Consider the following 11218-nt stretch of genomic DNA (forward strand, 5'->3'; position numbering starts at 1 on the left):
GCACGGCGAATGACCCCGTCGTGAGGGCCCGGGGAGTCGGGCGCTGAGGAGGAGCCGGGCGAGGCCATTCTCACCGGCGAGGGGTGGCAAGGGTGCTCCGCGCAGAAAGCGGCCGGGGATGGAGGGATTTCCCCCTCTGTTTCCGCCTTCAGAGGGCCGTGCAGGTTTTCGCGGGCTTTCTCGTTTCCCCTCACAGCGGGTCTCTCTCGCCTTCCCGTCTTCGCTCAGCGATGCCCTTCTCCGAGACCGTCCTGCAGCCATCCCCCAGCAAGAGGCTGAAGGGCTCGGTGCCCGAGCAGCCCACGCCACGGCTCCGCTTCACTAAGCTGTCCGAGAACGCCTCCGCCCCCTCCAGGGGCTCTGCGCGAGCTGCGGGCTATGATCTGTACAGGTGAGGCTATGATCTGTACAGGTGAGGCTATGAGGCTATGATCTGTACAGGTGAGGCTATGATCTGTACAGGTGAGGCTACCTCACCCAGGGGAGAAGCCCACGCCACGCTCTTGTCCGGCCCGTTTCCCCTCAGGGAGAGGCGCTGCCGTCCTGCTCGGCGAGCCCCTTGCTGAGCAGAGCCCGTCGGTGAGGCTTGCCGGCCCTGCAGAAGAGGAGGCCAGAGCTGGCCTGTTCGTTAGTTCCCTTGCTCCTCCATCCCCCTCCCTTAATTTCCAGAGATCTGTGCTCCAGTCGTGCTGCAGCACCAATTTTGTCAGGTAGCGGTGCAGCTGTTTGCCAAAAGTCAGGCTTGACACGTCAGCCTGAGTTGCTATTGGCACCAGCATTGACTAGGTGCCTTCCTATTGAAAGAAGAAAATGGTAGTGCATGTGGGCCCTCCCTGCCAGCGCTTATGCTTTTCTGCTTTCCTCTTGGCTGTTGGGTGCTACCTGCCAAAGGAAGTTTGATAAATCTCCTAGCCAGAAACATGGGTTGCTGTACAGACTTAAGTTTTGATTTGCTTGAACTGGCAATAACCATTGTTCAAAGGTTTTCACTATGTTCAGGAATATCTACAGCTAAGCTTGTGGTTGTTTGCGCAGTGCTTCTGTGATCAAATACAATCACTAGTTATATCTGAACTCCACTGCAACCTCCTCTACCTTTCCTTTTTTAGTATTACTTGGAATAATCAGCATGTCTTTTTCTTTCTTCACTTATCCAACTTCGTTCCTGAAGCTTTGCTTCACCACACTTGACGCTTTCCCTTTGCATTCCTTTTGTCTTGACAGGTTTTTGTTCTTGTTCCAATGGGGCACTGTGCACCTGGAACAAGTCTGTTTCACAAAAAACCTTTCCATACTCCCCAGTGTTTAAAAATCAGTTCTTCTTCAAGGCCAAGATATGCTTGCCTTAAGTAGAACAGTCTCACCATGGTATTGTCATTACTGCCTTTCATTAAGCCTCCATTTAGGTAGCATCAGAAATTTCTTGAAATCTTTCTGGTTTGCAGTTCCCAACAGAATCATGTGAATTGTGAACTTCTGACTTGCTCAGAAAAAAAATAATTGTTGCCTAAGATTTAACTTAATAGATTATTATTTTTGATTACAACTAGTTCATCTGCTGTAGAAAGCTTAATCAGAAGAGTATTATCCGTAAAGTTCCTGCTTTTGCACAAAAATTACACAACCCCATTCACCTAATGGTTAATTTAGAGTTAAACTTGTATATTTTGTCTATCTTACCAGTTACGTTTAAAATTAGCAATCTTAAGACTGTGCTGTTCAAATGACACTACTGAAATCTTAAGCTAGCACCATCAAAATGGGAATATCTTGTGTTTTAAAATCTGCATTAGATTTTGCAAATCTGTAAATATTTCCTGTATAAATTCCATGGTATAAATTCCCAGCAAGAATAATTCTGGGTGATTTTGTACCTTAAGTTACAGAGAAGAAAATTTTCAAAGTATTCTATATAAACTAGTGTTTCTTTCTTTGATGTAGTGCCTATGACTGTGTGATACCACCTATGGAAAAGGCTGTAGTGAAAACAGACATTCAAATTGAACTTCCTTCTGGATGCTATGGCAGAGTAGGTAAGTAAATGGGCTATAAAAAGGCTGCAGAGTCATTGTAGAATAGGTTTGATGCCATCTTCACATTTAGATTCTGCCTAAAGCTTTTAGAATTAGTCTACACAAAAAAAGAGATGTCGTAACTGTGTGATTTATTAAGTCTTGTAATAGACATTTCTTGTCAAATACGTTTGGGGTTTGGTGTATGTCAAAGGACAAAAAGATGATTAGCAAAAATTTTCATAATCTACATGCAACTTTATAGGCTATGCAAGAGTTCATTATTTCTCTGCAGTTTCAGAATTCGCATCAAAGACCAATAGGTAATGAACATACCGAAAATACCCCCTGGATGTTTAAAAATTAACCCTAAAGTAAGAGTACTAGTGTAGTAGAATTTGACTACTTTTTGTGACAGAATACTTGAGAGAACCTGTACAAGATATTTTGTTATGTTCTGCACATTCTTTTTCTGAATTATGTATAAATTCTTAAAGTAAAAAAGCAATAGCCACTCCAGTGGAAGAATGCGGTCAGAGTTTGCCATGTCCTTTCATCTAAAGGGAGAATGCATATGCATTTCTCTTATCCCAGACAAAGAAAATTTTGAAGAGAGTAACATTTTAGAACCTCATCGAAGTAGGCTAAGGCAAGTAAAAAGAAAACCATGCACATCATTTAATTTAGCCATGTATAATATTCCTTAGTAAATTGCTTGCCAAATCCTGTTTTCCATCATAACTTGAATGGATTGACCTAATAGTCTTTTGAGATTATTCCAAACCGGTGGTAGCCGCCAAAAATAAACCAAGATTAGATAATCATTGTCTGCTCCAGCTGCCTTCCTTGGAGAAACCTACTCTGCAATTGGTGGTCTAAAGAAAGATATCCTTGTATCACTTAAAAATTGCAATTTTATTGTAGCCTGTAGCAGCTGTTATTTTGTTTAATATATACATTAACACTTAGAGTTGTTCCTGTAAAATTGTGTTTATTTTAGAAAGACTGTGGAAACAGTTCTTGCTGCCATGACTCTGTGCAAACACACTATGTACCCTATAAATATTGTGTAAGAGTTTTAAAAGAAATAATTTTTTATACTTACAAAAAAATGTCTTGTTTTCTAGCACCACGTTCTGGTTTAGCTGCAAAGCACTTCATAGATGTTGGTGGTAAGGTTTTTGTTCGTTTTACTAAGACTTTGTAAATCTTGATTGCAGAAGTGCCTTAATTTCACATTGTAATAAGTGTAAATAAATAATGCTAGCTTCATTGGTAGTCTGGCAAAAGGAGATAACTCAGAATACCTCAGAGAACCAGTATATAATAATTATTTAAAAACCTGCTGAATTATAAAAATATTACTTATTTTTTAAAATAACAGTATTGTACTTCTGTAGGCAATGCCTGGCATAGAAGTTATTTTTTGGTTTAGGCTTTAAAGATGACTTTTTGCATTCTGCTTTCTCCATTTTGACTAAACATCTGTGTGTGATTCTTTTCAGTCTAGTGTGAGATCTGAATGACTTAAATCAGTAACATACAGATACTATTTTACGCAGAGAATATAAAGTAATAATATTCAAAAGGAATGATAGAAAGCACTGGAATACACCATTACTGCGGGTAGAATTGATTATTAGGATGAAAAGAGCTTTAGTTACCTCTTACTGATGAAAATGTAACAAATTATGTAAAGCAAATGAAATCTAAGCTTGCAACTTTGTACATTGACTTAAAAATTTAAAGTCTTTTGAAACAGAAATATAACTAAAATCCCACTTTCTACAAATCTTTACTGATTTGGGCTTGGGGCTTTTTTTGTTTTTCAATACTAGTAACAGATTTGTTATGAACAACTGGGTGTTTTTTTTAATATTTTGAGCTTTTCTTAAATTTTGATTAGAAATTCACAGATATCTGTTCAAAAACAATTATTATAGGCTATATCTATAATCAGAAGCCTTTATGAAAGCCTCACTGTCATTTTGCCATATCCCTATAACTGCAGCATGAAGTAAATGATGTTGAAGTTCAATTCCAGTTTTGCAGCAGGGCTGATCAGAGCACAGGCAGATTCTCTAAGTATTGTATTATAAAATGGCATGTACATTGCACAGAAGTTCTCACCACTAAGATTATTGTGGAGTTAATCTGAGCCCAGCTGTAACCACAGCAATTTAACTAGCACTAGAAGTGTATTATGGTGTTCTAATTGTCCAAGAATATAGTTCTAAGATAAATAAAATGTTTTCTGCCTTCTAAAACCCTAAGCAGTTGGTTTCTCTAGCAATAGATTGCAGTAAAAGAACAAAAAAACTACATTTCTGATGTAGTGACATAAAGAAGATGCATCTAATGGGTATCTTCAAAAGTGCTGGGTGGCTTAGTGCACATTTTTTGCAAGCACATTATAATTTGAGTCATAGTGGAAGCTGACAAGAAAGGTGCTCTGAAAAGTTGAGGGCTTTTCGTCTTCATTAGGTTTTGGTGGGTGGTGGTGTTTGTTTTGGGTTTTTTGTTGGTTTGGTCCCCCCCTGCGTTAAACAAGAGAGAGTACTTAGAACAGTGGCACTCAGCCTTTACTAGTTTATAGGTTTGGCTCTAGAGGTCAGGAAGGGTGACTCTAGGCATCCTTCTCTTTCTGATGCCAAGCCAGCCAAGAAGCAAAGCAGTATAATTTAGAGCTGCTGTAGAACTACTTTATTGTGTCTGCTTTATGGCGTATCAAAGTCTGGCTATGCTTGTGATATAGTTCTGATATCAGAGGTTAAAGGGGAGCATCTGTGCCAGCTTTGTGTTGTTCAGGCTTTATCTTAAATAAGAATTGATTCTTGCATGTCTGTTACACTAAAGTTTTTTTAAGCATTGCTGGGTAACATATGAAAGAGCACTAAGATGGGAATCAAAGGTTCTCTACACCCCTATGAATACATGGTCTACTATAGTGTGGCTCTTTAAAGCGACACTTCTAAACCAATTTTTTTTTCATATGAAAAAATACATATGCTCCATAACAGTCTTTTCAATCTGAAAATTAAACAAGGAAATACAAGAAGGCAACCAGAAGTGCTCAGGAGGGTGACCTATGTTCAGATTTTAAAAAAGCCGACAGTTGACAAACCATGAGTAAAAACTATTACTGACAGTTAGTAGAGGACTTCTTAGTAAGTAAATAAACAAATAAATAACACAAAAAAATCAAACCAAAACAATTGTTACATAATTTTAACTTGTCCTGCAGAAGTACTTTTGTCACAATGAGGGCATTATCCATTTAAGTAAAAATACATTGCCGGAAGTCCTAAGGATCAGGGAGAAAAATTGGGATCATGCAAGAATACGTTCAGAATTTGCATCTGCTAGGTGTGGATACTTTCCCAACAAGTCACATGCCAAACTTCTGCTAGAGTAAGACAGAATGTCAGACTGCCAATGCATGGTTTTTCCAAAAATGGCTTAGATGATTTCCACCCAATACACATAATTTAGAAAAATGCCTTAGTCCTCAGTAATGTATATAGTTACTGCAACTTGCTGTTCCAGAATAAGAGAGTGCCAAGGATGTTAACATATTTTGTCAGTACACCCAGTTGCATAGAGTGAGTTTGTGACTCTGTACAGAAGAAAAACTGATCAGGTCTTCCTGGGTCATATTTTCCTGTATCTTCCAAGGATGTATATTCTTTGATACAAATAGTGTAGTTTGAACTCAAGATTCATGTGGTGGTTAAACTCAGTAAGACTATGTCGGTGGAGGTATAATACATTTAAAGAGAAAATGATTGGTAGGGAATTCATTTCACAAATTCTTTACCCAGTTGTGCCTTTAATGGAATTTGAAATTATCATGGCTTTGACAGTGTTTTCAGTCACTCAGCACAGCATTAGACTAACTGTTTTGGCCACAAAACATATTTTAAAATGTGATTTTTTTGATACATAACTTCAACTCTAATTGCAAGTCCTATTTGTATCGAGTATGCTTTTAAGGAAGAAGCCTGCTCCTCCTCTCTGCATCCTCTAGAAAGCTTTCATCCTCAGAAGTATGCAGGAAGTGCAGTTCTTGCCTTCTAGAAAATACATCTGATAACAATCTGTAGAACCATTACAAGGTGTGTTTACTTTATAGCTAAGCTTTGGAAATTGAACTTTTTTAGTGAGAGGGCTTTTTTCCCTCCCCCTCTAGTGTTGCTGACTTCAGTTCAGCCACAGAAATACTCATTGGTCTTTTCCATCTTTAGTTATAAGACAGTTTTCAAATCTGTCCTAGATTTGAAATCCTAGAGAGCCAGTCTCTAGCAGTAGTCAAATACGTGGTCAAAAGAATTTGGTATCTGTTCGTAGAAGTATTGGTTTAGATGACAGCCTTTTCAACAAATACTTGTGAAATAAATTTTAGTGTCTATACTTAAAGTTGAGATTGTGCTAATGCCATTTTTTAAAGGTCAGGGAAGCCATCTGACTAGATTCATTGTAAATCAGTATAGATCCATTACAACATTCCTTCTCAGCTGAAAAAAAAAAGGTTTGAGGTTAGGGGTTGAAGTACTAACATGCCATTAAACTCCAGTTACTCCAATACAAGCTAAGTTTTAGATACTTTTTTTTTCTCTCCCAGAAAATAGCAGCAACGTCTAGTAGATCAAAAAGCTTTATTAGCAGTTAAGCACTAACCAATACATCAAGTACTGTTTTTGTCATTGTGTAGAAATAAACTTGCTTCCTGTCAGAGACCTGAAGGCAGAAAAGTTAATTTAGAATGACTCTAAGTAGCCCCAGTTGTTCTGCTCTGTAAATTTGCTTCAGATAATTCCAGCAAAAAGGTGACATGCAAGAGTTCCTTGCATGTATAAATCTAACCATACTACTTTAACTGGTACATTTTATACAAATAAAAGCATAATCTCCATTTAAATAGAATTAGTAATCTGTAGTAATCAGTTTTGAGTATTGCATTATATCAGAGCAGAATACTGTATTGTAACAGAAATAAAACTAGCCCTTGTTAAGTTAGCAAATTCCATTATCAATCTCTAATGCATAACAATATCTATCCCAGCATATGGTCTAGAAAAATGTTGTTTTAGCTGTATAGAAACACTTGAGAATGGTTTGTCAAATTAAGAATTTATCCAAAGAGCTAATGATCTTTTTATATGCAATTATGAGCATATGTACATAATTTTATGTGCCAAATATGAATTCTGGCTTTCAGCTCTTCAGCTGATTGACTCATGTGAACGAATACACCAAATTAATGGGTAACTGACTGCAGAACTTGAGTGATGCTTAAATTATTTGTGCTGCCATTACAAGTTTGTTGAATCTCTCTTTGTAATGCATCTGTGTAGCATGGACTCAGTGTCCACTATTGTATAAAACAAAGCAAATTATTTGTGTAGCACTCTTTAGCTAATGTTTTGTGTCACCCCTGGTTTAGGAATTATGTAAGGGCTCTAGATTATCTGATATTTAAAAAGGAGGAAGGAATAGTACTTTGCTAGAAGTAAGAAGGCAAAATTTTCATGTTACTGTTTTATAATTCACTCTTTTTTGCTTATACACTTGACACATGCATAAGATTTGATTTTTAATATTTTAAGTATTGAATTACAATATTGAACTGTGGTAGAAATTGTGGAAGAAAGCTCTGTGATCACCAATAGAAGTCATGTACTGTAATTCTCAATTTAACTGATGCATAGTTGACTTTCTGAAAGCTCGTCTAACCTAAACCAAATAAACAGTACATGTAGCTTCAGTACATCAAGCTCTCTGAATCAACTGAACTGAATGCTACATTCAATAATTTTTTTTAATAATTTTTTTGATTCTGGAAAACGTTCATGCATAGCAGCCCCTATGTTTTGTTCACTATTACTTTTGACAGTGCTCTGTAATTAGGGTCCCTTTAAGCAGTTGCATGCAGTTAAATGCAGTTCACTTGAGAACTGCATGTCTTTCTGACACTGCCAGTGTTACTAGCAGCTTAATTAGGAAGCTGTTCAAAAATGTGATTGGGTTAACCCACAACATTACAAGGGAGAGAGAGCTATATAAATACCTTTTTCACACTAGATTGTATAGTAACTATGGACCATATGTACTGCCATATTTTCACACAGCTGAAGAAACTAAAAAAAACCCCTCAGTTTTCTGTTCTTAAGTGTGTATGTTGTCGTTCAACATTAAAACTTCAAGGTATAGTCATACTACAATTTCCTCTGGTGTTTTTGGTCTCCAGAGGTACTTTGTACGTATCAGTCTGGGATTGTCTTGGAATGACGCGTAATTTTAGTATTTTAATTATTTCTGCAAGTAGACTTCAAAATACATACTTTAGTCCACAAGGAAGCCCAAACTCTGTTTTTTCTACTGGAAGTATGCTTTCCTGTATCTGAGAGAAAAACTCCAAAAAAGGAAAATATTATTTTAATGTGTATCGGTAGATAATCTCCTGAAGTATGTAGTTAATATGGTTATATAAAATATAAGAGCAAGCTTGCTTTACAGTATTGACACTTGAATGTAGCTGAATTACAATCAGTTCCTTAAAGCTTTAAGTTCTGTTACCCTGTCTGAGATACAGGATTTAGATCTCTGCAAACCCATAGCTCTCAAATGAAATGTTAAATTTAAGAACAGATTTCTGCTTGATGCTCAAAGAGCTGAAGTTAGCAGAACAAATGGAGCCTGAATTTGGACTTGCTGTCTTGATTTCAGATAGGGTATTACAGCTAAAAGTAGTAATACAGAGGTAAAACACTTCTTGATATGTGATGGTGGTTTTCAGTTCTTTTTGCAAGATTGATTAGCATTTTTAGGTATTTCAGTATTTTCATATATATTATTTAATTGTGCATGAGTAGTATAAAGGATGTCAATATGAGATATTGCAGTCATCTACTAATCTAAATCTTAACTAATCTACTTGTCTAACATACTGACAACATTTAGTAACCGGCTCTCTTAATTCTTTCCTATGACAGCTGGTGTTATCGATGAGGATTACAGGGGAAATGTTGGTGTGGTACTCTTCAACTTTGGCAAGGAGTCTTTTGAAGGTAAGTGTTAAGCTTGGCAGAGCCTGTTTGCAGCCATTTGACTGGAAATGAGAAACTAATTTTTCTTTAAAAGTCTATGAAGAGTTACAATTAGCTGAGAACATTTTTCTTCTTAAATTAACAAAACCATGGAAACTTAACAATGCCCTGTCAAGGAAACACAAAAAGATTCCACTCCTGGGAAATTAGGCAGCATGCAGGAAAAAAAAAAAAAACCACACACAAAAAACCCCCAAAAAACCAAAAAACACCCACCAATAACCAGCAAAACACACTACCACCGCAAACCCAAAACAAAACCTACTTAGCTAAGCTTTAGATTCATGAGCTGTACTGAAGTGCAACTTTTGTATTAAGCTTCTTTCTTGCTCTGAAAAACAAGTAAAAATTTATCTGAGCAGTATTTGAGATAAAAACTTCTCCAGGATCCTAGGAAACGTGAGCAATAAAGACAAGATTTTCCCTTAATCATGTTGTCTCTCTGCTAGCAGTCAGTTTTAATCCTCAGGGCCCAGTTACATGTTGCTGATGTTTTTGCAGCCTTTTCTGCAACTTCACAGTACAAGCTTCTTATTGAAGTTCCATGAATGAGATTATGGTTAGTAGCCAAATTTTGTTTTCCTTTTATCAGTTCAGTTTTTTTCCCCCAGAGAAATCAGTTCCTGAGTCTAGTTCACAAAAGGAGCCACATTATACATACAGCTGTCCCTCCATCTCTGCAGTATTTATGCATAATGACACTTCAAGTGCCACAGTATGGCTGCAGGAATGAGAGGAGATGCCTCGAGCTGGTACTGCTGCTGAAACTTCACTTTAAAAGGACTAAGCACAAGTTTAGGTCAGCCTGTATTTTTCTGGGACTACTAACATCTGCTTAACTAAGTTTCAAATAGGTGTTTACACTTCAGTACATTCTGATACTCTTGAAAGTGGATTGTCTAAATTTTGTATTCATTGTTCACTTTTTTTGAAGGAACTAATAATATTTTAACGTTATTGCAGTTAAAAAAGGGGATAGGATTGCCCAGCTCATCTGTGAACGCATTTGCTATCCTGAGCTAGAAGAAGTTCAAGTAAGTTGCCAAAAGAAAATATTTCTGCTATTTTCAATAATTAATAGTTTAAGATAGTTGTATATAAGCTGAAATTTATGGTCTAGATAAATACTTTAAAACTACTTTCAGTGTTAAAACTGCATAGTAGCATTGCTACCTGAATAAAAATCTTGATGCTTTGCATGCATTTATTGTTTGTTTTCAGAGTTAACAGGTACGTGAGAAACACTTCAGTATGTAGTAGAAACAGTTGTTTCACAATGTGGAATTTGTTTACACTTGTACAAAAGATACTCTAAAATGTCTCTCAAAAGTTTTTTGGTTTAGTTTCTCAATTATAGCTATTGTTATGCATGAATGTATGTTCCTCTATGATAAACAATATCTGTTGTATAGAAACAAAAGGCAAGACACTAAACCAGCTTATCACAATTGATGTCTTTCAGGTTCTAGATGATACAGAACGTGGCGAAGGTGGCTTTGGTTCTACTGGAAGGAACTGAAAATTATTTGAATATGCTTTCTTTTTTTTAATGCTATTTCTAAATTTGCATTTGAATTAGCAATGATATTTTGGAGTAAATAAAAAATTTTCAAGTTTTATTCAGACTTCTCTATATCCATCCTCCTGTCTATTTTATAGGCAGTGAATTATTCTGCATTTTGGGGAAATGTGCCTGACTGACTTGATTGATTAGTTGATGGATTATTTTTTCTTGTTAGATGTTCAGTCCTCAGTAAGAACTCATTGTTTGTGCTGATTATACTCTAAGAAATTAAAAATAAACTTAATGATTATATTTTTACTCACCTAAACTAAAATGGCTGATTGTTCCCTTGCCAGTGTGTTTTAATCTTCTGAAAGCTATCTTTCATGTAGCTCAGTATTTCATGCTGAGACCCTATTTCATACAGAATCAGTGATAATACAGGTACTGATAGGACTTCCCACCCCTACCCAATCAGAATGAGGCAAAGATATTTAATATTGCATCTTCTAAAACTTGTCAAAATTCTTGTGTTTCTGTTCGAAACTGAAGTTCTGTGTTTAATCCTTAGCTGATCCTCAAACAACCAATTTTTC

The 11218-nt window shown here is 36.6% G+C and overlaps 1 protein-coding gene across 1 annotated transcript; it reads left to right on the forward strand.

The window, feature by feature from the left end:
* Window positions 1–213: 213 nt before the first annotated feature.
* Window positions 214–10710, forward strand: DUT (deoxyuridine triphosphatase). The gene is made up of 6 exons (XM_009697957.1): window positions 214–391; window positions 1942–2033; window positions 3140–3184; window positions 9005–9079; window positions 10082–10152; window positions 10581–10710. The coding sequence occupies exons 1-6, from the start codon at window positions 231–233 to the stop codon at window positions 10635–10637; spliced, it is 501 nt and encodes a 166-aa protein (XP_009696259.1). The 5' UTR covers window positions 214–230; the 3' UTR covers window positions 10638–10710.
* The last annotated feature ends 508 nt before the right edge of the window (window positions 10711–11218 follow it).

The sequence above is a fragment of the Cariama cristata genome, unplaced genomic scaffold, assembly GCF_000690535.1.
Source record: "Cariama cristata isolate BGI_N322 unplaced genomic scaffold, ASM69053v1 scaffold33213, whole genome shotgun sequence".
Taxonomy (NCBI): domain Eukaryota; kingdom Metazoa; phylum Chordata; class Aves; order Cariamiformes; family Cariamidae; genus Cariama; species Cariama cristata.